This window comes from Fistularia commersonii, chromosome 27 (assembly GCF_037954325.1).
Source record: "Fistularia commersonii isolate RoL2024-O1a breed Wild chromosome 27, RoL_Fcom_v1.0, whole genome shotgun sequence".
Classification (NCBI taxonomy): Eukaryota; Metazoa; Chordata; class Actinopteri; order Syngnathiformes; family Fistulariidae; genus Fistularia; species Fistularia commersonii.
In genome coordinates, this window is record NC_141310.1 from 8831777 (window position 1) to 8858435 (window position 26659).

General features: G+C 38.3%; 3 protein-coding genes across 8 annotated transcripts; 2 read left to right on the top strand and 1 right to left on the bottom strand.

Moving 5' to 3' along the window:
- Positions 1 to 3864: 3864 nt before the first annotated feature.
- On the top strand, positions 3865 to 15451 carry zdhhc7 (zDHHC palmitoyltransferase 7). 3 transcript variants are annotated; one of them, XM_086175127.1, is made up of 8 exons: positions 3865 to 3914; positions 5511 to 5621; positions 9061 to 9411; positions 9854 to 9978; positions 10115 to 10211; positions 11172 to 11253; positions 11819 to 11949; positions 12420 to 15451. In XM_086175127.1, the coding sequence occupies exons 3-8, from the start codon at positions 9067 to 9069 to the stop codon at positions 12600 to 12602; spliced, it is 963 nt and encodes a 320-aa protein (XP_086031253.1). In that variant the 5' UTR covers positions 3865 to 3914; positions 5511 to 5621; positions 9061 to 9066; the 3' UTR covers positions 12603 to 15451. The 3 variants fall into 3 exon arrangements, with proteins under 3 accessions (XP_086031253.1, XP_086031252.1, XP_086031255.1); XM_086175126.1 differs by lacking the exon at positions 3865 to 3914 and adding an exon at positions 3946 to 4100; XM_086175129.1 differs by lacking the exon at positions 3865 to 3914 and adding an exon at positions 4520 to 4538.
- Positions 15452 to 16183: 732 nt separating this feature from the next.
- terf2 (telomeric repeat binding factor 2) lies at positions 16184 to 24792 on the top strand. 4 transcript variants are annotated; one of them, XM_086174832.1, is made up of 12 exons: positions 16184 to 16393; positions 17339 to 17434; positions 17606 to 17736; positions 17835 to 17921; positions 18063 to 18203; positions 18546 to 18667; positions 21368 to 21850; positions 22788 to 22907; positions 22993 to 23142; positions 23984 to 24060; positions 24133 to 24170; positions 24488 to 24792. In XM_086174832.1, the coding sequence occupies exons 1-12, from the start codon at positions 16243 to 16245 to the stop codon at positions 24644 to 24646; spliced, it is 1755 nt and encodes a 584-aa protein (XP_086030958.1). In that variant the 5' UTR covers positions 16184 to 16242; the 3' UTR covers positions 24647 to 24792. The 4 variants fall into 4 exon arrangements, with proteins under 4 accessions (XP_086030958.1, XP_086030955.1, XP_086030956.1 ...); XM_086174829.1 differs by having other exon boundaries at positions 24133 to 24792; XM_086174830.1 differs by having other exon boundaries at positions 22996 to 23142; positions 24133 to 24792.
- nip7 (NIP7 nucleolar pre-rRNA processing protein) lies at positions 24535 to 26656 on the bottom strand. Its single transcript, XM_086174833.1, has 5 exons — positions 26498 to 26656; positions 26314 to 26400; positions 26093 to 26231; positions 25342 to 25482; positions 24535 to 25245 (listed from the first exon to the last, which is right to left on the bottom strand). Exons 1-5 carry the CDS (start codon positions 26551 to 26553, stop codon positions 25126 to 25128), a joined length of 543 nt encoding a protein of 180 aa, XP_086030959.1. The 5' UTR covers positions 26554 to 26656; the 3' UTR covers positions 24535 to 25125.
- Between the last annotated feature and the right edge of the window lie 3 nt (positions 26657 to 26659).

Genomic DNA, 26659 nt, shown 5'->3' on the forward strand with positions numbered 1-26659 from the left:
GGTATATAAACACAAAAAGATGATTAAATATCTTCTCAGCTCGAAAGAAATGCATAATCCACAATTGCCTGGATGGTCTTCAGATTAAAATTCAGAGTCTGCTGGATCTTATGATAAGTGGTTTGGACCCATCAGATTATGTAGAGAGGAAAGGGGATGAAGATGTTTGTGATCGTGCAAGGAGGATTTAGTTAGTTTGATGCAAGAAAGGGGCTGGAGCTTGGACGGGGGGATGAAGTGGTGGGGTATCCAGAGAAAGAGGAAGTCTGTCTTGGTTGAATTATTGATGTACTTAATCCCCTATGTGGTCTCTTACATGGTGCAACTTGAAGCAGTAGGGTGAACTGTGAGCCTCACTTTAACTCCACCAAGGTCCATACTGAGAAGAACTCACCACTTGACCTTGACACACATGTGTACCCCCCCCACACACACGCTTGCATGCATGTTCGAATGCATGAATGTACACAGAAAATTACAAATATAAGCTTACCTTCAAAGCCCTCATATAAACTTGTTTTATTTATCTTGGTAAGTGCAGTTGCTCTCAGATATCTTTTTGTGTTCAGTATGTTTTATATTCTGTTTGTAGTTGAGGTTAGGCGTGGGTTATGGAGAGTTGCAGTAATGAAGGACTGATGGTCTCCAAATTGTATAAAAAAAAATAAGTGCATCAGGTGTGTGAGCATATGTATGTTATCAGGAGTCATCATATTTGTAACATCTTCTAATAAATAATAGGTTTGAGTCAGTTTTCTTAAACTTTGACAATGACACTGAGATCAGAACCTGCAAAGAGGCTGTAATGACATAAGTATACGATCCCTTGACCTGAAGTCAAAATGAATTATGAGAGTAAGTCATTAACTTTCTGTCTTTGTACATTAAAAATTTGTCTTACCACTCAAAAGATTAGAGCATGCTTTTTATGTGAAACTGAGATGTGCCAAAAGGATTTGTGGCGTCTGCTGGGTCAGGGCTAAGTCCTAATCCTATCACAGTAAAGTAGACCCTGGCAAGAGTGAAAAGCGATATGGGTTAAAGATGAAAGTAATGTAGGCTGTGATGTGTGGTCGTGGTCGTAATGCAGTTTTTAAAAAGTATTCTTCCTGGTGTGTATAAGACATGACTTCTTTTAAGTCCTGTCAACATGGACTTAAATCAACTGTCCCCGCATACAAAAGCTCATTGAAAGGAGAAAAGTATATGCTATAAAGTCTATAGCATATAGGCTCTGCAGCAGGTTTATGTGGCTTAAAAAAAACATGTAAAAAAAAAAGGATACATACCCATATATTACACACTAGCGTCCTTTACATATTTTGCACCTTCTTTTTGTCACCACAGTAAATATCTCTGAAAATCTGCTCTTAAAGGCTCCTAGGTTAGATTTGAGAGCTGGTGCAAAAGGTATAGAACTGTCCCTATTAATATGGGTGTAGGTCTGCCACCGTGCACAACAGTTTGGATCACCATCAGTAGAATTATCAGAATGCTAGCTCTCAGTCTTGAGGGTGAGTGCGCCTGCATAGATTTCATCACATGTTTACAGCTTAGACAGATGGTGATGTACAGTAAGGTCAGTTGTGAGGGTTATGCATTAGCAGATTTACACCATACTAGGTTATCGGCCATGTGATGTTTGATCTTGCAGACAATATCAAATTTAAAATATCAAATATGTGTGCCTGTATTTTGCAGAATAAAAAATAAGAAACAATCAGTCTCTCCATCTATTTTCGAGGTGGTAAATCCTGATCAATGAACAAACGCACAGCATTACCAGGCATTAGCATATTCTTTCATCCAATACGATTCATAAATGTATATGTGCATATTTAAATTGCATATATCAATCGACATTTCTCTCAACATCCCCTATTACTCTCTGCCTTTTTACCTCTGATAAAGTGATGACAAGTTTAAAACCCAGAGGCATTTTCTGATGGTGTGCCTCATGCATTAAGAATTAATGAAGACATTGCTGCTTTGCCTTGTTTACCCTTTTTTTACAAGAAATTTCCCTCAAGTTGTAAGTCTCAACAGGATCTTTTACTTTCTTTCTATGCTTTCAAGGATGAAACGTATATGAAATTTCTTACGCAACACAACACTGTAACTGTACCATAAGCTATACTTCTCATTCTGCTGAAAAATGCACGACACATCTAGTTGTAAAAAGGCCAAAAAGAGACTTTTTGTCTTTTCCAACATCCAGACAAGACAGTTGCTATGGTCAAGCAGACTGACGATAACATGCTATTCTGCGATCGATACTCTTTCCCGTTCACCTTCCACCAGTGTTAACTGTAATTGTCTGTACATTTTTTTATATTTCCCTTTTATTCCCTCTAATGTAACCTTGTATCCTTTTTCCTCCTCTCATTCCTACTGCAATCCACTAACACAAAGGTGGGGGCCAGATCCAGTCACATTATACGCTCCTTCAAAACACTCCCCACTCCTCTCCACTCCCCTTTGGTTCACTTCATTTCACTCCAAAAGCCAGCATGTCAACAAAGGGTAGTGGGGGGTGCCGTACCAAAATAGTAATGCACAAGGGAACCCAAGGCCCTCAATGGGAGATTTTATTTGTTACATGAGCACTTAGCATTCATTATTTAATCGGATACAAGACTTCTGATTACACCAAGTGTTAAAATCAAATACCCTGCCTGTTGGAGTTTCTGTTCACTAATTCTGTCTGCCTCTTGTATATTCTGGTATATTTGTGCAGCAGATGTTTTGAGGGGGGTTGTATGCCCTGGTAGGTGTGGATGCAGGATTTAGGAGACAGTAAACGTGAAGCCTGCGGCTGCTCCTTTTGCTGTCAGTCAGATGCTCATCAAGCCATAATGGAAAGACAGACAGAGAGGGGGGGCAAAGAGAAAGGGAGGAGAGAGAGAAATAGAGAGAGTGAGAGAGAGAGAGAGAGAGAGAGAGAGAGAGAGAGAACGAGAGAGAACGAGAGAGAGAGAGAGAGAGAGAGAGAGAGAGAGAGAGAGAGAGAGAGAGAGTGAAGCAGCTTGGGAAATGGAAAGGACTCCAGTCCCCCTGATTCAGCCTTTAAGCTGATTTAGAGGATTGTTGGATTTTTCTCTCTCTCATTCTAAAAGAGCCAGCTGATATTGGCTCTGAACCAGAACAGGAGAGGACAGAAGCCCTGAGCTTCAACTGCGCAGCTGCAGACACAGGACAGGGAGGGGTCAAGCTGCTTTGTCTTGCCTTCATAATCCACTCCTGGCAGACATGTGACAGCAGACATCATTGCAAGGAAGGTCCTGCTGCTCCCTATTGGCCATCTCACTTATCAGTGTAAATACAATATAACAAAAACATACATTTGGGGAGTTCCACACTAAACATTTAGTTTAGATCTATCTATCTATCTATCTATCTATCTATCTATCTATCTATCTATCTATCTATCTATCTATCTATCTATCTATCTATCTATCTATCTATGGATTAAGAAAGAGAATCATAAAAAAGAGAACTGTAAATGCATAGATATTGCTAATGTATGTTTAATTGCATGACCAGAGCTATACATACATTATACATAGAATGTCATTCCCCATAAAATTCAGACTAATTCTTGAAAAATCAAATCTAAAATACGAAGTGATGGTGAAGTATCGCGACCTGTACGGTCTCCACACTTTTATCTTTACTTTCAGAAATAAACCATCCTGCAGAATCTGCCTTAACAAATTAATTTAGTGCATAGTTTCATCAAACTTAGAAACTTTAGTAATTCTTGATGCGATCATTTTCAAACTTAAACTACCTGTGCTGTGCTCTGCATTTAACCAATAGCGCCCTCGAGCGGAGACTGATTTATTTGCAATTTCGCCAATCTCCGGTAGAACGCGTTGTTGAATCAGCCCGGCTCTCCGGAAATCCACGAACAGGTACGGAGAAAGCCGAGGTAAAACCCCGGAATCTGTGTTATTGGGGCTCGCTGTCAGCTCGCTGTCAAAGGGATGTGTTGCTGCTGTTCCTGTGGACACGGCCTTGTAGCAGCTATAGTTCTTCCAATGTGAATCTTAAAATGTATTAAGAACGTGCCCTTACACGATGGACTAGGGAGTATTGAGGTGAGACATTTCATTGTCACTCGTCTGGCTCTGCTTTAGCTCCTGACGCTCGCATACATTGTTAGCTTGCTAGCTATTAGCCTTCTCAAGTGGCTACAGCAAGCGAGATTTACCAGTCAGTCTAGTAGCATGTGAGGTATCTAGCTAGGAAATGTGTCTGTGTGTGTAGGTTCCCGTACCAGTCACGACCTTTTCTACTATCGACAGCGTTGAAACGGGGAGCGGGAAACCGCTTGTTGCTTTTAGATTAACGTTATCAGAGGTCATTTAGAGCTTTACAGAAATGGCAATTCCAGGTTCCGCCGATGGCGGATGATCAATGAGCAGATAGTGATTCATTTTCATGAGATGAAGGGGCTCGGCGATAGCAGTTCTTTTTGCTTCAGTTTGTGTTCGTGTTATTATGAATTAGTTGGAAGGGATGAAGTCAAATGATGAGTATGACTATATTTGTCTTACCAACCAATTACAATGGGGGGAATGGCGTAACTGTTACATTTTTAGGAGAGTAACCCAACGCTGTCCCCTTTGTATCGATCGCTGGAGAGGCATAATTATGTTGAAGAACGACCCGGGGGGGATCGATAGCTTTTGTCTGCAACTTAACGTCAGCTGTTATATTTCGTCCTTGTTGCATGCTAGTTGCTCAGACGCTTAATATAGCACAACGATATATCAGTGGTACGAGACTTTGGCAAGTAATTTTGAGTCTGTTTCCTGATTATAAGATGTATCTTCCCATAGCATCAAGTAAAGCAAGGCAGATTTTATTTTGGTTTTGTATGCACGATGGCAATGACAGCAGGGTTCCCTTTTCAGGTCTACTTCCAAACCCCGATTTTTTATCTTGTACAGTGGGATAGATGTAATAGATGGACACTGAAGAGAATTAAGATAAATTAGACACTGTTGATTCCGCTAATGAACAGTACACCTAGATTCTAGGTGTCGAGATCCTCGGCAGTCATTGTCCAACAGAAATGTGGTAATTCTGATTCAGAATGACTTAATATAAATCATGGTCCTGGTCATCCTACTCTGACGAGATATTCAGCTGGTTTTCATGAAGAACACAAACATTCCATAATCTGAAAGAGGAAAAAGTAAATTAACATTACCTGTAATTTTTTGGATCTCTGTTTGGGTGCTATGATCTTGGAGTTTCACAACTGGAAGTGAATCTTGTAATTTACATGATGTGGCAATTTATTGCAAAACCAAGACATTTTCCGCGCATTACATTTAAGACCTTTATAACCGCAGATTATAACCTCTTCATCATTAAATCAAATTTTACGTCATATTTAACAAGGTTAATATCTTTTTTCAGTGTTACTTAAAGCTTTGTTCCAAGGTGTGTTGCTACATTGTAACTGTGTTGCTAAATTTGTATAACTTTGTCTGTTTCAGGTATAAGGTTTTCTTTCAGCCTTCATGCAACTCTGCATATGTATGCTTTCCCACATGCCGGCCCAGGAGTTGCTCACCACATCATGTTATTGTGAAGGGGGAAAATATTAGGTAAGTTTTTTTTGACGTTTTTCTTCAACAATTAGTGTTTCACTTGTCACTTTGTTTCCATGTATCTCTTGTACTAGCGTGAAGGGTAGCATTCCTAAAATTGCATGTCACTTAAAAAAAGAAGTGTCTTGTGGAGCGACTTAGTAAGCAGGATTTGTCATTATTAAATCATTTTTCAGTGATTTTTTAAAATATAGCTGTTGTTAAGTCTGACAATTTTTTACAGTAAATCTTGCAGATTTTTGTTTAATAACGTCAATCTTAGAATTTTATTTAGTATTTGAGCCTGGTCATAGACAAGAAGTGGCAACATAAGGAAATGCCTTGTTCGTGAGTCAGGATATTGCCATAAATTTTAAGTATAGGTTTACTTTTGTTGAAAAATTTGCAGAAATTCAGCTTGTTACTACCATATTCAATGGCTGAATCTCTTTAGCCATGTGGAGAATTGTGCTTACTGCATGCACGTTCCATTGTATTTTGTTTATGTCTGAAAAGGCATCCTTATGACTAAACTGTCTCGCTTTATATACCGGTAGAACGTTTTAGATTACATTCTCTCTGTTGCCACTGTTCAAAACCATTCTTCAATACTTAAATACTGAAAATTTGGTCATTGTCAGCTCTGCCCCAGGTTGAGAGAAAGGTTTACAGTCCGTACAAAAAAAACAAAAAAAAACTGAACTGAATAAAAATCATTCAAAATGCTTGTTTGGTTCAGTAAAGTGTTCAAGTTAAAGTTAACTTAGAGATACCGTCACATCTTCTTAAAAAACCTTTATTGGCCTGGATTAACATCATGTATACCTGTCACTGTCTGCTGTTTGCTCTGTTCTTAGTAGCATGCGGTGCTATGTAAAGTAGCTCATATGTGATTCCAATGGAAAATATTAAGGTCAACAAAAATGAATTATAATCTGAGATATTGGTGCTGTGTGCAGATCTTTTGTCTGACAGTCACTGGATGTTTCTGGCTCTTTTAGAATAGAACTTATTACTCATTTGAATGAGTGTTCTGTGCCCCGTTTCTTCACTGATTATTCTAAACTGACACACATATAGCACAAAGATTAACGGGTGATCCTGTGAGTCAGCTTTGGCCTTAAGTATAGAAATGGCCTCATAATAGAAAAATCAACGGTTAAATCTTGTGATCCAGCAGGCTTATTGTAAACCAGGTGAAGGTCAGAACCAGAGTCAGTTGCCAAACCTCCCAGCCAAAGTGCCTTTGAGCAAGTACCTCAATTTCAAACTCCCAAGATGTTACACAGTATCAGTGGTCTGTGTTCAACAGTGTGTGCATCTTCACATGGATGAATGTTTTCGCTGAGTTGGATTCCGCAGATGATTTAAAATTTAATAAAAGTGAAATGAAAATTTAATATATTACATTTATTTCTGTGTTCAGGGCTTTAGAAGTTTAGAAATCTTATTTGTAGTCAGAAAATGCTCAATCTAGTCTATTCAGGCTCAGTTATGGAGATGTGATGCTAAAGAAAGGGCACACTAATCAAATAATATGGTAGATTTCTGTCTGTGTTTATGTTCCATAATCATGCCCAAACAAAAGGGCGTGGGTCTTTCGGTCATGGGTAATCATGTGACTTCCCGTTCGAATAAATATCCACAGAACTGTAGATATCTGATATTCCCCTTTTTAGAAAACCACCAAACTACCACCCTGAAGTTTTTTCTTTTTTTTTTTGGTGAAATTCTTTCTTTTCCTGATCAAGTTTTAAAATATTTATCTTTTGTTCCCTGTATTCATGTGTGAAAATAAAGTATGTTAGAAACATTTTTCTATTTGATTTTTGCTTTTTTCCTTGAAAGTGTTTTGGAGAGTAGGTTTAAGTACATGGAACATTTTTGAAAATGGCGATAGCATAAATTGTTCACAAAAGAGTTTGTGACAGGTCAAGGTCACAGGTCAACCACTTGTCTGTGGTGGCTGTAAAATTTTTGCTCATGCATGATTGGTGAAGTCTCAACTCCAATCAAAAATAGCTGACCTGAAAGGAAGTCTTTTCTCATGACATTGTGTTTAGCTTAATCAGCCATCCCGTGGTTTATTGCTCTCTGGTGGTCAAGTTGGGATCACTGCTTGTTAAATGTTGGAATGCTGCTGGCTAAAAGCTGTCATCCCCATGACAGCATGACATCCCCATGAATTCCTATATGCAAGCAATTTCTGTGACATTGACTGGCAGGCAAATGTTTGGAAAGACAGAGGAACAACCAACAGTTGGATGTTTTCCACAGCAACCGGGCTCTCCTGGTTGCTTAAACATGATAGTTTTGTTCTTCATAGCCGAATCATACTCTTTCTGAAAATGTCTCAGATCAGAGACTGTACAAAAGGAGGCAGTCACATTTTTCAAACAGTCAAATTTGATTTAGTTGATAGTAAAACCACAATGTGTGTCTGTGCAATTTTAAAAATATGAGGGGGGAAAGTGTATAAGCTCTCCATGGAAAGGTTCTGGCTTTCCTAACTGTCTCGCATATGGAAGCGAGCTCATACATATATTTTCACAATTAACTTTTCAAAGAAAACCATTTCATTCAATCTGTCAGCTATCTGAGGGTAGGTTGTGAGTCTTTCATTTCATTTTTTTCTAACAAAGTCCTTAAGCCTTTTGATACCTTATTGTCTCCTGTCCTTGTTGGGTTTGCATTGTCACAGTGATTCCTGAGACCAAAAAGTACTAAGGTCCATATTTTATAATTAGCTTCTATTGTGTGTGCACGTCTATCTTCACTGCAAGATCAGCTTTCGAAAGGGACCTAGGTGGCCATCTATTTATCATGAAGCTGCCAACAGTTTCTTGAGTTAGTTTTGAATGTGCTCCAGTGACCTTTGCATTAATACAAAGGAAGAAACATTCATGTTTCTTGTAGTACCAGCTAATAAATGACCCAGACCTTGAAGAGCTGGGTGTAAAATTCAGTAGCTTAGCCATTTCTTTATGATGTCTGTGGGAAGTTACCTAAACGTTTGTGTGGAGTGTGACACACATCATATGTAGGTATGTACTCTGTCACGTAGAGCATCCAAACAATTGTCTTTGCTATGGAGCTCAAAATGGAAGGAATATCAAGTCAAGTTTTATTTTCACACTTTGCAGATTGTCTGTTTTCGTTGACTGACCTTTTGCTTGCCCTTACTGGGCCACATTTCTATGCATTTAAAGGTTGTTTTTATATGGACATGAATAAATGACACAAGATCATTGTTTTTATTCTTTCTTAATAACTAAACCCTTTGCGTATTTAGTAATATTCCTTCCATCAATTGAACTTGTGAACATATTGTCTTTGGGAAGGGGTCTGTCTTAAAAAAAATAACTGTATCACTTCTAGACATTGCTGCTGTATTAAGAAAACAGTGAATTACAAAGATATACAGCAATTTATTTATTTATTTATTTTTCACACAAAGGGCAGGATGCACTCTTCAAATCATCGACTGAGAGATATGGAGCAGCACCACCCACTGCTGACAGCAGGTGCAGATGTGGAGACGGGTAGCCTTGGAGCCGGAGTGATTGTGGGAGGTGCACACACAAGCCATACAGCTGGCAACCGTACTCTCTGGTTCATTCAGGACAGCTGTGGTATGGTGTGTGCAACTATGACCTGGTTCCTGGTGCTGTATGCTGAATTTGTAGTGAATTTTGTCATGCTCCTGCCTGCTAAGAACTTCTGGTACTCCTTGCTCAATGGGGCCACCTTCAACTCCCTTGCTGTGCTTGCTCTGGCCTCACATCTGCGGACCATGTTGACTGACCCGGTAAGGCTTGTCAAGGACGGAAAGAGAGTGGGGGAGGATGCAAAAAGAGGGTAGGGTAAGAAGAACAGCACTGAGTTTCAAAACAAGAGTGTGTAAAGAAGAATAATTTTGCAGGGTAACCTGGTTTCATCTGAACTTCAAGTTAGATTCAGAGTTCATTTGTCCTTCTGACTTTGAATGGTATGTGATTGTGATGTACTCAGAAAATGTCTCTGCTGTGTTTCTGCTATATTTCCTTAGATTAATGGGAAAAGTAACTTTTATAGTCTGCATTTCTTGCATACTCTGTCAAAATCCTTCTTAACTACCAGAGTAATAAAGTTATAAACATACATTTGTTTTCCACAACTCAAACACATCTCAAAACATGTTAGACTTGGCCACTGTAATCGGGCATTAATCTTGATCTTTTTAACTTACTGTATGTTTGCCCATGCTGTAGGGTGCAGTTCCCAAGGGCAACGCAACCAAAGAGTACATGGAGAGCTTACAGCTAAAACCTGGGGAGGTTATCTACAAGTGCCCAAAGTGTTGCAGCATCAAGCCAGAGAGGGCACACCACTGCAGGTCAGTATGTAGTTGTATGTAATTTTAATCAAATGGGGGGAGCATCTAACCTTGGCTTAAACACACTAATAAACCACAATTTGTTAATCCAGCAGCAGTTAAAGTAAAAAAAATTGTTCATATCTTCTACTTTCAGTATTTGTAAAAGATGCATTCGGAAGATGGATCACCATTGTCCCTGGGTCAATAACTGTGTGGGAGAAAAGAATCAGAGATTCTTTGTGCTTTTCACTGTAAGTATACAGATATAGTCATAATGGTTGGGGATTAAACATTTTACAAAAAATGAATTATCTGATCAGTTTTGGTAGGTACTGGCAGAATGCAGTCAAAATTCAGCTGGTGTGGATGGTTGCTCCAACACACTGATACCTTTGAGAACAGTTCATTTATTATCACAGTTTTCATGCCGTTGCTGAATGAGGAGCTGTTTACTCCTTTTTGTAATGACGACAGTGACACACTGCCAGGGGATGAGCAGTTGAAGTACACCTGCTGCGGCTTTATGCTGCAGCGCTTTGCTGACAAATCCTGAAGAACATAAGTGGTATTACAAGATGCGAGGCCATTTCCTTGTTAAGCCTAAAATGATCCCCTTCCACTATGGTTCATAGTTTCATTTCAGTATTATTAAACTATTACTTTATTTTTTGTATTTGGCAAAACTCAAACCTTGCAGAAAATCACATCTTTTTTTCAGAACCCTTTCAGTTGGAAACTATAGACTTATGCAATATGATCCCAGGGTGGCTTCTGTTGCCAGACAAAATCAACTTTTGATTGATCCTAATTTCAAGGTCACTTATGAGATGGAGTCCCTTGTTTTGTTTTTGTTTGCTATTATCACTTTTTTCCCCATCTCAGAATCTCATACATGTAATCTCTAAACCCTGTGCTACCTTTCTTGCGCGATTGCGCAAACACACGGCTTAGAGAAAGCAGTGTTGTAGTCTCTTGCCAAGATATGTCTTGTGGATTAACACAGCCAAATTTGCACATTGAAAAAGTACTGGGAAGTTAAACGGTTGCTTGAAGGTCAAAGGGTTTTTAAATTTTGCAAACAAATGGGGTTTGAAGAGGGACCCCATATTCTCTAAGCTTTGAAGTGGAATTATACCTCACTGTTTCACCTCCTTCTGCCACATTGTATAATTGTTTCCCCTCCCATATTTTCTTTTTGTTTTTTTACACAGATGTACATAGCCTTGATTTCTGCCCATGCACTGGGACTCAGTGGAATGCACTTCTTCACCTGCATCAAGGTCCAGTGGAATGGTAAGAGCAAGAGCAACATGAATAAGTATTTGAACAAGAAGACAAGCTTTTGTTCGACATTTGTAATTATTAAGGCAAAGATAAAGCTAAAGAGAGTGTAATTCCTTTGAGTGAAGAAAGGAAAGGGAATGTTTGCCCCATAAGAACAACTGGTGAAGACAGGCCATTGGAATTTTACATCTCCTCAAAAGCTCTCTTGTGATTGTCTGTCTGCTAGCAATAAATCAAGCAGATTAAGGTAATTCGTACATTTTGTTACAACACATGATATTGTCCTCTACCCTGATATTCAGACCTTTTGCGTGAGCAGTTTTACATTTACTTACTACTTGGTTGTTCTGTGTTAGCAATTCTATAATAACATAAAGTTAGACATAGCAGCATCAATCTGGCATGGGCTTTGGGAGTCAAAAGACTTTTGAAATCTATATTGTAGTTAATTTCCAGTTGTCAATAAGACATTTACTGAAGGCTATAAAATGTTTTTTAATTTGACCCTTGTGTTATTTTAATTTGAAATACAAATGCTAAAGCCTCTAATTTGTCTTTTTGTGCCGGCAACCAGAGTGCAGTGACTTCTCACCAGGAGTGTCCGTGCTACTGCTGATCTTCCTCTGTCTTGAAGCCATCCTTTTCCTCACTTTCACAGCTGTAATGTTTGGTACACAGATCCACTCCATCTGCAATGATGAGACAGTTAGTATTCACTGCACTGTAGTATCTATATTACCACTAATTATATTTACCCAATTAGAATAATCAAATACGAAAATTATATAACTTATTTACAAGACAATTACAGAAGAGTATAACTTTTGCCCATATTTTTCAATATTTTTAGAATTTTAATCTTTTCTTACAAGTATGGATATAACTCTTTCTTGTTGTGTTTTATATTTTACATAAAATTATATCGTGATCACTTGGGTGTACTTGACTAGCATTTAGAGTGTCTCTCTCTCAGTTAAAATCAAATTAGAAAAATATCAATGCTGATTTAATTGAAATTACCGACTTTATTCATCTCATAGAATTTGTAGTAGTTTTTTTTTTTCTCCAAAGGGTTAAACTATGTTTGTAAAGACACGTTTGAATATTGCAGTACACTATTCCAAAAAAATAGAAAACCTTCGCTCTGATTTACAAATCACTTTTTTGTCTTGCAGGAGATTGAACGTCTTAAAAATGAAAAGCCAACATGGGAGCGTCGAATGAGGTGGGATGGCATGAAATCTGTGTTTGGAGGTCCACCATCTCTGCTTTGGTGCAACCCATTCACAGGTCTCCGCCTGCGGCGCCTGATGCTGTTGACTCAGGGTCGACGCCCTGGGTCTGAGTTCTCTGTCTGAAACCTGCATTATCTCAAAACGAATATCTTTTGTATGCCCTCGTTGGCTGGGGCTGAGAAGGACACTGGTTCCCGGGGCTGAGCTTTACATGTGGGTGGCAGGGAGACATACTACTCCAGTGGGACCCCAGTGCTTCAACAGCTACCATGGAAAGTTTGTATTCTGACACTCACGTGCTGATTTAGACCCGAAATTGGTTTGATTGTGTGTTTTTAGGTAACGCATGCAGTATGTAACTCAGCTGTGTCTTCTATTCCTTGTGAAGACATCTAAGGTGCTTTTTGAACTCAGCTCATGCACCTCTCTTTAGTACACAACTTCAGCAGTTTTCCTTTGGTGCGCCAATGAGATTCAAGGTTCAGGTTTGAGTTTTTGTTTTTTTTGTTTTTTTTTGGGGGGGGGGGGCATAGTCACCATAACTTTATCCAGATAGGTGGCTCTAAATGGAAAAGGGCTTGGAAAAAAATATTCAGCCCATACCAGACAAATGAATCACACCCTCTCATATCAGACACTTGAGATACCGCCTGTGTAACACAATGGACATGGGAAGTGAATCTGTGCTGTGCTGCCTTGATTTGTGTGTATTATAGCTCAATCATTCACATTGCAGCCAGAAGAGGCTTTCATCATCTTCAAATGAATGAACAGACAACTGTGAACACAAGCTTCATTCTTATTCAGCTGGACTGAGTGGATTTCATATTGATCCATCACATTTGTTCATCAGTGGACTGTTTTTTTTTTTTGTTACTTTGGCTGGTATAAATCAGACTTCTTTTTTTCTCAAAAAAACCAATGAAACCTACCTTTGACCACAGTGAACTGTCCAAAATATTTTACCATCACTGGAGATGATGCAAAACAATAGAAAAAATGTTTTGTGTTTCTACTTATCCACCACCACTGCTACATGCTGCTCCACAACTTACTCTATGAACCTACAACAACCCTCAGAACACTAAAGTGTTTCCATAATGATGCGAATGATCTGACAACTCTGTTTTTCTTGTGCAAAACCTAAGGCTATGTGGGTGTGTATGCGTGCGCGTGCATGTGTGCTTGCATATGGTCGAATGATAGATTCCATATGCAAGAACCTATGGATGAGACTTTATAGCATTTAAACCTGAAAACAACCTCACAGATTCAGTGGCGTACAACCCCAGTTTTAGACATATTGGGTTTGAATGATCCTTGTCCATCATCAGCGGTAATGGTTTCGTGAACAAGGTTGGCATTGGGCAAGATCAATGCTCTCCCCAATATATAGAGCCCAGCCTAACTTTGTAACCAGCCTGTAGAATTGCAAGGTGCTTTGCTAAAAGCAGGCTCATTATACAAGCTGGGAAATCATGTCATCCTTGTAAATGCCTTTCTTACTTTAAACTAGAAATGTTAGGCCTGCAAACAGAAAATGGCAGAACACACAACCAGATTCAATGTGAGAACTCTTAAATCATGCCTTTTTGTAATATTCAGTTGAAGGATTCACCGTGGTGAAATAATTTTCCATTATTACCACACCTTGCACTGGATGAATGTGTTTTTTGAATCTATAGTTCATAATTCAAAGTTTTTTTTTTGTTTGTTTTTTTACTGATTTGCTGCATTAGTAAATTATTTGGCCAAATCTGGAAAGAAAGTCCTTTTTAAATATCTTTTGACAATATATTGACTTTTTTCTGTGGTAAGGAGGTGGGATACTCAGCTGTTTACACTAAAAGGTGATATCTGATGTTTTTCAGCAAAAATATAAATTGTGCTGGTTTGAGAATGTAAAATGTATCCATCAGGATTAAGGGTCAGCACTGAAGCTAGCTTATATCAGGAAAATGTATTAATGCTGGCATGTCATTTCTCTATTTATCCTGCTGGATCATATCAATTAAGGGACGGTTTTCTTCTTTAAGACTGGCAAATCCATTATACCAATCAAAACTATCATGTTTTTTCAATCTTTATTATTGTTCATTAATGAAATCCCTTAATAGGTCAGTGTTGGTGTTATTATATTATTTGGAAATGCCATTTTATATACATGATAAATGTATAAATAAAGATAAGCAGGAATTCCTATTTTAAGTTTAACAAAAGCTCTCATCGATTAAACAACTGCTGTACTTAAAATAATTATCAAATCTGCAACATAATTTCATATAACATATTTGAAAATTCAATAAACGATGTAACTGTAATAGAAGCAAATATCAGAAAGCAGAACTTGGAATCTGTGGCAGGACTAATACACTGCTAAATGTTATAACTGTAGGAAATAACAAAAGATGACAAACATTGCTGTGTTGATGGAGAATTGACATTTGATATTGACCCTGAAGGTTTGCGTTTTATTTACATATATATATATATATATATATATATATATATATATATATATATATATATATATATATATAATCATTCCTCCTGACTAAACTTGGATCGTGTGATCAACTCTGATATTGGGGATTCAGCCAAAGGTCAAACAGTGAACAATCACGATTATCATCGCATCAGGGTTTTAATGATAGTTATATTTTCAAGTCCTTCTCCAACTTCTGCTGTATTACTGGGGAAAAAGTATCATTACCATGGAAAGTGGGCTCTTTGATGATGTGCAAACCTGTGTAAACAAAAAATACTATTTCAATGCCATGAACCATTGAGAAAGGTTCTGTTTCCGCAGAGAATGGGTCTTTAAGAACAAGTCCATCACTTTTATAAACAAAGTATAAAGGTTACTATCAACAGTATATAAATGGAATGTTTTGAGTTTTTTATTTATGTGGCATAATCTTATAATGTCTTATCTTTAATGTCATTCTTTTAAATAAACTTCCTTAAATGATTACTATGAATCCTGATTGTTTCTTTAGATTAAACAGAGGTGTGTGTGTGTGTGTGTGTGTGTGGCTGACTTAAAAAAAAAACTTCCGTGGGTTTTCTGCCGATATGGCAATCTGTAGAAGCAGTAGACAGAATATATCAATCTTTAGATGAACAGTCACCTACCACCAAAACACCAAAATCTCCACTCACTTCCCCAGATAAATAAGATAAGCATAAACATGTCTCATGGGATTGTTGCAATATCACGAAGAAATAAAGATGGTAATCAAAGAGATGGCATGTTAAGCATGAAATATCAATAAGGAGACAGAAGCAAAGCTGCTATATTAAAGCTGAATTTGAGTAATTGTAGCGAGTGTCTGAAGATAATCTCTGGAGTTCGTAGTCAAAATATTGAACATGTAAATAACGATATTCTCCAATCCAGTAGGGGGCGATATGAAAGTCACTGTTGGTTAGAGAGCCACCAATTGCGTTGCTGTAGGGAGTTTATCCCTAATTTTGATCTGTAAGGCAGCATTTGATTTTACTGCAGTGGCCGCGATTTGCGATGATCATTGTATGAATAATGCACTTCTCTTAATTCTATAAATTATGCGGAAACGGTCCGTGATGCCGCCCGGAATGTGCAGGTAACGTTTACACGTTGGTGCTCGACCTGGCCTGACAAACCAAGCTCCGGGAAAATAACCCATTCAGAAGCCGTTTGCTCGCTGAGGGAGACGACGGAAACCGCCAAGTTCTGTTTATTGTTACACGGAACGTGTTAGACTAAGTAGCTGATGTTAGCATGGCGGCTCAGCAAACGGCAACGAATCACTTGCAGGAGACGGAATCCGTGGTTAACCGTTGGCTTATTGACTATTACCTGTCTTTGGCGTTGGAGATGTTTCAAAATAACCAGTACGCTGACTTTTGTGATATCAGGGATGTGCTCGAAAGTGGGTAATACATTTCCCCTATGGTTTCGTTTCTTTTTCGTCAAGTTGTTTTTACTGTATCTCACAACAACATGTTATCTTTACATTTGCTATTCTGGGATTTGTTGGCCAGAACTTTGTTAGCATGTAGAGTTGTTAATGAGCACTTGCTAGCTTAATCTTAGTCAGTCCCCTACTGCGTCGATACTAAATCTTTACAGTTATTTATGAAAATTCTAACATCACAAAAAGTCACAAGTCAGAAAATTCCACTATCCTGTTCTTTTACATCACACTTTTGTTGCACACAATTTTGTAGGACAATAATCCTTCTAAGGTTATTTGTGTTTACACGAGTTACGCTTTTAGACCCACCCCTTCAAATCGAGAGATGTAGATTCTTATCGTTAGTGTAAACAGCATAAGAAAACTATCATTCTACAGACAGGAGCTCCAAAACCAACCAAAATTGTGAGATTCAATGAAAACATTAAATATATTTATGGAGCACTTCCCATTGAAGTGTCAAAGTCACGCATAAATGTAACTTTGACAATATTGACATTAGTCTTATTTCAAAGAATCTCAGTACTTGGCTGTGGTTGGAAGACTCGCCCTTCGCACAGTTTACAGTACTGTCACATAATGCCATCCAGTTTATAGTTTCAAAAAATAGATCCTATTCGTAGACATAGTTGTTGTTATTTTCTTAACCCCCCAAAGAAATCATTTGTAAATATCATTGTTTCATATCCTTATCATAGTCTAATTTAATAAAGGCTCTAGAATATCTGTCACAATTTTTTGTGTAATTCTCCATAAGTGCAAGAGTCGGGTCAAACTAATCACTTAACTTCCTTGGTAGTTTATGGTTGACTTTGCATGAATGTAGTCCATGTTTGGGGAATTTATTTCAGTATGTACTTTGAGGGAAAACGCAATAACTTTTCTATCCTCCTTTTGCAGCTATTTTGTCCCGTCCTGTGTCTGCTACCGATATTTTGCCAACAAAGATTCTGGTCTTGCATTTCCTGACGCGGGTAAATGAAGGTGAACATCTTGGTAAGATTTCAATCATGCAACATGATTGTATATTTAATTGTTTTGTTTTCATCTCAAATTTTTTACAGTGATTTCGCCATGTCTCTGTACAGTCTTTGATCTTCTGCATTTTGGGAAAACCAAAAGAAATTCACCAACACTATAATGAATATTGCTACTTTCCCCCTTTAGATTTGGTTTTTGAGGCTGATTCGTCAATAACTCCTCTGGAATCAGCCCTGATGTCACTGGAAAAAATAGGACAAAAATGTACTGTTCCACAGCAAGATTTCAAGAATATTTGCACATCAGTGAAAGAGATGGTATGCCTTTTCCTCATTGGTGTCTTATTTTTCACATTTTTAAGCTCAAACACTCTTCAACTGTACTGATTCAACAAACAATTCATTCTCTGTTATAGATTGTGAGGATTTTCATTAAGAACCACCAATTTGACAAAGCAAAAGAGGCTGTCATCAAATATTTTTCCAGCCCAATGGTTGGCAAGGTGAGCTTAGTTATTTGAACAATATTTTTGCCAGTTATTTTTATGTATTTTAATAAACTTTTTTTGCACTCTGTAGCCCCTTCATTTTGTGTCTCTTGTCTCTTGCATATACCATTACTGATCATTTGTTGTTCTCTTTAGCAAGCTTTATTCATGGATCTCATCAGTCAAAGGAGCACAAAGCATGTTATCATCAAGGAAATTGACTTTCAGCAGTTCAAAGTGGAAGTGTTGGACTTTTGCAAGAGGCTCTGTCCTTTCACTGTCCCTTTTCTCCACAAGGTATGTAAAGTTAAGCAATCAAAGGCTTACTGAACTAAAAAAAAAAAACAAGCTTTTTTTATTTTACCGAAAATAATTGCATTTATAAAAAGTTTGATGATAAATGATTAATTTTTATTTTCTTAAATATTTCCATTGATCTGTTCCATACACAATTACACATTTTTATAAGTGCTATATCTTTCCAACCATTTGTTTGCAGCAGTGTTTGGAAATGACTAGTTCGTAGCCCTGATGAAAAATCATTTTACCCATGCAATCAGCAGCCAATGAATACATTGAACATTAAACTAGAGGTGAAGTAGTTGCTGATTCCTGCTTTTTGATTTGCCTGTGAATTAGGCTGCCAAACAGCTTATTGACAGACTCAAGGAACAAGACGAAGAAAATGCTGAGACTCATGAGGAAGAAGACAGCAGCCTTTTGATAGATCAACGGATAAACAATCGCGCGTTCGTAACCTAGTAGGTTGTCTTTCCAAATTTTCAAATAGGTATTGTTATAAAAAAAACAATTTCAAAGCATTCTAATATTTTGGCTCAAAAAGAGCTATTCTTTAAATAGAACAATAATTAAAATCTGAATGCACAATATCTCTCCCAAGCCCGGTTAAATGCAGAGGGATGAGTCTGGAAGGGCATCCGGTGTAAAAATTGTACCAAATTCAAATTTATGAATCGAACCTAAGACTCATAACGGAGCAGTTGAGGCCCGGGTTAACAATGACCAACCATTGGTGCCAATAACCTGTGGGTCGAAGAAGGAGAGGAGGCGTGTTCAGAAGCAGAGAGAGAAGAGGAAAGGCAAGAGTCTGAAACTGAGAATAGGGACTTTGAATTGGACATCATAGGAAAAGGTAGAGAGTTGGTTGGCATGATGCAGAGAAGGAAGGTGGATATACTGTGAGATCAGGCAACCAGGTGGAAAGGTAGTAAGGCTAGAAGCTTAGGAGCAGGATTTAAGCTGTACTATTGCAGCACTGACAGGAAAAGAAATGGGGTGGGAGTTATCTTAAAGGGGGAGTTTGTCAGGAAAGTTCTGGATATGAAAAGAATATCAGATATCAATATCTGATGAAGTACAGGTGTATATACAGAGAAAGCCGTTGTGCAAAGAAGAAGTGGGACCGTAAGTGGACTTAAGAGAACAGACAGGAGTACAGGGAGATACAGTGTAAGGTAAAGATAGAGGTAGCAAAGGCAAAACAAAGGGTGTATGCTGAGTTGGACAGTAAGGTGGGAGAAAATGATTTATACAGGTTGGTAAAACAGATAGAAATGGAAAAGGATGTACTGCAGGTCTGAGTGATTAAGGATATCGAGGGAAATGAATTGACAGATGCTAAAAGTGTGATAAGAAGTTGGAAAGAGTACTTTGAAGGATTGATGAATGAGGGAAATGAAAGAGAGGCAAGGGTAGATGGGGTGACTATTTTAGACCACAAAGTAGCAGAGATTAGTAAAAGTGAAATGAGGAACGCATTGAAGAGGATGAAGAGAGGAAAGAAAGTTGGTCCTGATGATATACCTGTGGAGGTATGGAAGTGTCTAGGAGAGACAGCGGTAGAGTTTCTGGCTAGATTCTTCAACAGGATCTTGGAGAGTGAAAAGATGCCTGGGGAATGGAGAAGAAGTGTGATGGTGCCCACTTTTAAAAATAAGGGGGACGTTCAGAATTGTGGTAACTACAAAGGGATAAAGTTGATGAGCTATACAATGAAGTTATGGGAGAGAGTAGTGGAAACTAGTAAGAGAGCATAAGTCAGCATTTGTGAGCAGCAGCAGTATGGCTTCATGCCTAGAAAGACTATTACAGATGCACTATTTGCTTTGAGAATGCCAATATAGAAGCTCAGAGGGTGTGCACTTTTGTAGACCTAAAAAAAGACAGGGTGCCGAGAGAGGAACTTTGGTATTGTATGAGGAGGTCTGGAGTGGCAGAAAAGTATGTTAGACTGGTGCAGGAAATTTATGGTAGCTGTGAGACAGTGGAGAGGTGTGCTGTAGGTGTAACAGAGAAGTTCAAAGTGGAAGTGGCGCTTCATCAAGGATCAGCTCTCAGCCCCTTCTTGTTTGCGGTGGTGATGGACAGTCTGACAGATGAGGTTAGACAGGAATCTCCATGGACCTTGATGTTTGCTGATGACATTGTGATCCGTCGTGAGCAGGGAACAGATTGAGGAAGATTTTGAGAAGTGGCAGTAATGCTCTGGAAAGGAAAGGAATGAAGGTTAGTTTCAGCAAGATGGAATATATGTGTGGGAATGGGAGGAACGGTGAGGCTACAGGGAGTGGAGATCAAGAACTCGGAGGATTTCAAGTACTTTGGGTCAACAGTCCAGAGCAATGGAGAGTGCAGAAAAGAGGTAAAGAAACAGGTTCAAGCAGGTTGGAATCGGTAGAGAAAAGTGTTAGGGAGGTACTACGTGATAGAAGACAATCAGCCAGAATAAAAGGAAAGGTGTACAAGACAGTGGTGAGACCAGCAATGCTGTATGGCCGAGAAACAGTAAAAATTACGAAAAGAAAGGAGGCAGAGCTAGAAGTTGCTAAGACTCTCTTTGTGCTAAGGTTCTCTTTGGGAGTGATGAGGATGGATAGGATCAGGAATGAGTCTATCAGAGGGACAGCACATGTTAGATGTTTTGGAGAGAAAGTCAGAGTAGCCCGACTGAGATGGTTCGGTCATGTACAGAGGAGGGATAGTGAATATAGTGGAAGACGGATGCTTGCTGGAATTGGAGCCACTAGGCTGGAGGTCGAGAGGAAGGCCAAAGAAGATTTATGGATGGAGTGAGAGAGGATATGAGAATAGTTGTTGTGACAGACGAGGGTACAGAGAATAGGCTTAAATGGAGAGGGTTGATTCGCTGTGGCAACCCCTGAAGAAAAAAGCTGAAAGGACAAGAAGCACAGTATCTCTCCCTCTCATTTTAGTTACACTAGTGATAAACTGTTCCACTTGTTAAATGCCAATTTTTCACAGCCATAAAAAAAGAATGCACTAAAACAACCCCATTAATGTCTCAGAGGTAACTTGAGAATAACCTTCAAAATCCAGGGCCAGCGTTCAAATTTTTTAATGTCAAGATTGGTAGTCTGTGTCTATCTAGAGCCTAAATATCCTTTTCTGTCAGTTGATGCTATCTTTAACTTCTTTTCCAGCGAAGATTCAATTATCCAGAGGGAGAGGCTAAAGGCAGTCTACAAAGCTCTGGTCGACGGTAGAAATATTAGAACGTTTGCTCAGCTGGAAGAAGAAGTAGAAAGTGAGGTGAAAAACGTAGCAGAACAAGAGCTTTCTCTGTGCCTCTCAACTTCTTCCATGAATGAAAGTAGTATGGACTCAGAGAAGGCAAGCCCATCCAAGAGGATGGATCCAGTGAATGATTCCCTGGCAGACCAGCCATCAGAAATCGATGTTGTTCCTGAAACACACACAGGATCAAAGATCAACTTGTTACCAAAGAAAAGGCAGCTTCACACTGTGGCACAGCTGGTGGTTGAGCCAGACAGTCAGTGGAGCACAAACAGCTCATTGGAAGTACCGGGTGGTGAATGCAGACCACAAGAGCAAGCCCAGTTGAGTTCCATGTTGAATAAAAAAACACAAAAGACAGTTGCCAGACGATCCTGGAAGCGCATCAGGTAAATCTCTTTATATTTTACTATAAGATACAAGATTTCATTTATACATGAAGAGAGGGTTACTCAAGTAACCTTAAACTTAAGTTAAAGTTTCACTACCTCTTCATCCCTTAGTATTACAGGACAGGACACATGTGTTCAGATTTGTGGCCTCTGAATTAGTTCGCATTAAAAAAGATGAATCAGTTGATATAAGTGGCTTGGCTTTAAAAAAGACACATGGTTGCTGTGTATTTTGTGAAAAATATTTGAAGACTTATGAACTTAAAAGTAAAAGTGACACCATAACTTTGATTTTATGACACTCAAGAAAATACTATATATGAAAATATGACAGCAATGTTGTGAATTTTCAAGTAGGAATGGGAATGGAGCCTTTGCAGGTGAATTATGCAGTTTGTACATCAACATGGTGATAGTATCCAACATTTCAACTCAGTCTACTAGTATACAATCCTTAACATATTGCAATATGACAGCAAGCATTTATGCCTGATATGCTGCATTTGCTGTAGAAATACTTTAGACCCCTGTTTTTTGAAAATGTATCAATTGGTCTGGCCTTAGCCTTAAAATCAACATCACATTCAACCATTCCAATGACTAAACACACCTGTGTCCTACAGACTGTTGGGAACAGATGTAAAAAAAAAACAAAAAAAAAAAACAGAAAACCCTTTATCTTTAGTTTTTCAAAGACAAAATATACCCAGATACCATAGGTCAAAAGCCAATATCTGCATATAAACATAGCCAATCAAGAAGTCTACTGAAGTGATTTTTTATATAAAGGAGCACCAGGGCCCTATAAGCCACAGTATGTAAATATTTGAGCAGTTTGATAACTAATATCTAGAGTTTTGGAGGAATGTTTAAAAATCAACATAAACCATTTTTACATTATCATAGTTTGCTTTTTTTTCATTTTTCTTTGTAGCAAGCCCCCAGAGTCAGAGTCATTGTCAAACAGTGAGAAAGATGAGCAAGAGTATCCAGGCAACCCTGAAAGTCCCATGGTGAAACGTAAAGTAAAAACAACCAGTTGTTCTCTAAAAACGTAAGTCCAAATCCAACCCCTTTAAAGGCACAGGTTTTGATGATAGAAAGAAGAATGACATTTTACAAACAGTCCACTTTCACAGCAGGGGCTCAAGTAACACAGACGATGACAGTATCACAGACTGTTCAATGAACTGCACACCCACGCGGACTGCTCATCACTGTGTCCCTCAAACAAGCTCCACTCCTGACAAGGACAATGATAAAGACAATGCTCACTCCAATTCAAAATGGTATGCAACACTTGGCTGATAGTTGTAGATTGAAATGTGTTGATGCAACTGTTTTAAATGCAATAAAGAAATCTCGTTTAAAGGCACCGAAAGAATTGCTAGGTTTGCAAAATCCTGAAGATAACAACTTAAGTTATATGATCATATGAATTTTTTATAAATTCTCATAGAAGTTATTTGTAGGCTTTTAACAACTTTACAAGATAAACACAAAGATGAGTTGCAAGTATTTTTAGTGTTTGACATTTCTTTAAAGGCTGCGTTTCTAAGGTAAGACATTTGAACCGAATCTCTTTTAACACTGAATAATTGCAAAACTATAAAGTTGTGAAAGAAATACAGATTTATTCTTATTTTCATGAATATTGAAAAGATAAACTTTTTGAATATGATAAATGTTCTTCAAACAGACTGATCAAAAAAAGGTTTATTTTTTGATTATCATTTTTCTGAAATAAAATCACCTTTGTGAAAGTGAAAATTCTGCAAGTAAATCTGCCCATGGGTTCAGGGGCAGGGGGTATACTAAAACTGCACAGAATGTTACATGGACATAAGGTGGAAAATTAGCACAAAATAACAGTTGCAGTAAAACGAACAGAAAGGGGGGCTTTTAATTAATTGGTTTGTTGACGCACACGCTTTTAAAAGTCCCCCTGCAATTGGAAATGTTTGGCTATTAATTACATTTAATGGCACTGTCATACATGTGGCTAACTCTATTTGCATTGTGTATCTTGCTTAACACTTCTTGTTGGTAGCTTTAACCACCCAAACAAAACTCTTGATTCTTAAAAATAGAGGGTTTTGCAAACCCCTAATGAAATCAAATGCTTTACAGGTTTAACCTATACAGAAAGGCAAAGGAGAGCAAGGAATCATGGCCTGATGAAGACTCATTCTTCCAAAACAGCAGCGGTAATATTCATTGCATATCCTACTATCAAATTTGAGGATGTTATGTTGATCTTTTTTTTTTTTTTTCCACAGTATCACCAAACAAGAGGACAAGCTCAGGCAGCAGAAGGGTAAGTGCCAGCAGGTTGGGGAGAGAATCAATTTTTTTTTCAGTTGTAAACTTCTGTATATTGAACCTTGGTTATTTTCTCATTACAAAACAGTATTTTGAACTTTCTGGTACTGACAGATGCAGATGTTACATTGTGGCATCTGAACCTCAGTTACTGAGAAATGAAATGGATTCCTGTACTTTTGAAGGTGTGGCTTTGCACCACCATGTTTATGCTTCACAATATCAGCAACTGTACCTTCAACGTATTTGTTATAATCAACAGTCTGCTACCTTTGCTTTAGGCACTTACATTGTATTTCGACTGTGTTGCAGAAGTGGACTGACATTGAAACAGAGAAGCTGAAAGAAGGGGTAAAAAGGTTTGGAGAGGGCAACTGGAGCAAAATAAAGTCATTTTACTCCTTTCACGACAGAACTAATGTCAACCTCAAGGACAGATGGAGAACCATGAAGAAGTTACACATGTCCTGACTTAGATGAATCCCATTTCTCAGAATGCTCTCCACATTAATAGCATATCATGATTTTGTCAAAGTCTCCTTTATAAATTCAAACTTTTTTTAAAAAAAATGTCAATATGTGGCTTAAATGTACTTCAATAAATGTTTTGGGCTATATTTGCAAGCTTGCTTACAAATCTCATCCATTTAACAGGACTAAAATAAATACAAATACAGTTGAATTTTATTTGATGGATTACATATTTCTAAATAAATGTAAACAAAATCAGCAAGAGGATAGAGAGCAGGACGGGAACACCTGCCACATCATCATATGGAAAAACTGTAGAAGGAGGTGATAAAAACCTCTTCCTGAAATACAGTCCAGCTGAATCTGCTATTGAGTGTCCATTGTCCTTGGGCAAGGGATTTCAGCAGTCTCAGACATACTGGCTGCATTAACTATGAACAATGAATTTTAAACAAGGGGTCTGACAATCACATCCTTATTTAAGTTAATGTTTCTTCATTCCTTATGAATTCTCCAACATCTGCCTGGTGAAACACCACGATGGCCATGGGATCCACTCGCCGACACTCTTGGGTTGACTTAGCTGCAACACCAAAACCCTGAAGATAGATTTGTTGTCATTGGGTTATTGGCTCGCAAATAGCACGCATAAGCTGATATAAATCACCATTGTAAGTGCAGTGTTAAGAACTTACCAGAGGAATATCAGACATGGAATATACAACAACTCCTTGGTACTGCATAGTATTCTCAGTTATTCTCCCAAGTCCAGACTTGAGCACATGGTTCCCATAAAGAAAAGACTGCTCTGCTCCAGGTTTTACCCACACTTTGAACTGGGGACATGACCAAAAAAGAATTTGTAGAATCAATAATCCACTTGACATTTCAAAAATCTAGTTTTAGGATAATTGACAACACAGATAAGGTGCGGTACATGCATGAAGTGGATAACGGGGTGAGCAATTATTTATTACATTTAATTTGTAGATTTGACAACATGGATGGATAACCACCGTTAAACTCCTGTGTTTACCAACATAACCCTAACCCTTACTTAAGAATAAATGAAGAAATATTGTAACTTTAAATACTCAAAGGTCCCAACATTGATAATGTACTTAGAAAATTGATTCACTATCAGCATAATAGTAATAAAAACTTGAATATTAATAACAGTTCCTGACGTGGAGCTTTAGAAGTAATGGTATTGCATCGGTCTTGGTTTTACACTGTAATGTTTGTAACTGCATAGTCTTTCATCAGAAGGGCATAATGCAAGCCTCACTTATTTAAAACCTCAGTGGAGCGTTCACCTATGGTCAACTATTTTGGTTGAAATACACAAGTTCATCTGATTTGCAGCGGGGGGAGGGGGACGGGGTTGGAGAATAAATATCGTATCGTTTAGTCAAAGTAAAAGAGACGGATCGAACTCATTGTTACCTTTGCATACGGCGCCAGGAAATCCAGGGATGTGATATGCAGCCGAAACTTCTGGGTTTTCGTAAACTTCCCGAAACAAGATCCCACAGACACCAGTTTGTCCCGAGAAATGTTTGTGGCGAGCTTGAGAATGCTTTCACTGTGACAAACAAACAAAGATTAATTAGTCGTTTAAGACCAATTGGCAAATTCGAAACTGAAATCGATCCACACTGCATTACCTCATATAATATACACGGTCATTGTGTAGCCTGAAGCAGTAAGTACCGTCAGGTCGGTCCACAAGAAGTTTGATATTTTCACCGATGCTAAAGAATTGACACGAAACACACACGGGTTAGCGAGCATGCTAGTCATCTTTGGTTACACACAATATGCAGCAATGTGTCCTCCCACTGTACTTACTATTTCGAGAGCTTCTCAAACATGGTTTTCGTCTCATCTTCCGTCAGTGGTCTCATTTTAAGTAAAAAAGATATGCCTTTATAAATATTGAATAAACCACCGGCGTACCTGAGGAAAACGTGGGTCAAAACGGAAGTTGTCACACTTTATAACGGAAGTCGT

Coding starts and splice junctions, on each gene's coding strand:
- zdhhc7 (XM_086175127.1), top strand. CDS start 9,067: ATGCACTCTTCAAATCATCGACTGAGAGATATGGAGCAGCACCACCCA. Junction 10,212..11,171: donor GATTCTTTGTGCTTTTCACT/GTAAGTATACAG, acceptor TTTTTTACACAG/ATGTACATAGCCTTGATTTC. Junction 11,254..11,818: donor CATCAAGGTCCAGTGGAATG/GTAAGAGCAAGA, acceptor GCCGGCAACCAG/AGTGCAGTGACTTCTCACCA.
- terf2 (XM_086174829.1), top strand. CDS start 16,243: ATGGCGGCTCAGCAAACGGCAACGAATCACTTGCAGGAGACGGAATCC. Junction 16,394..17,338: donor TATCAGGGATGTGCTCGAAA/GTGGGTAATACA, acceptor CTCCTTTTGCAG/CTATTTTGTCCCGTCCTGTG. Junction 18,204..18,545: donor CTGTCCCTTTTCTCCACAAG/GTATGTAAAGTT, acceptor CCTGTGAATTAG/GCTGCCAAACAGCTTATTGA.
- nip7 (XM_086174833.1), bottom strand. CDS start 26,553: ATGAGACCACTGACGGAAGATGAGACGAAAACCATGTTTGAGAAGCTC. Junction 26,401..26,497: donor TTTGAGAAGCTCTCGAAATA/GTAAGTACAGTG, acceptor TCAATTCTTTAG/CATCGGTGAAAATATCAAAC. Junction 25,483..26,092: donor TCCTGGCGCCGTATGCAAAG/GTAACAATGAGT, acceptor TCATGTCCCCAG/TTCAAAGTGTGGGTAAAACC.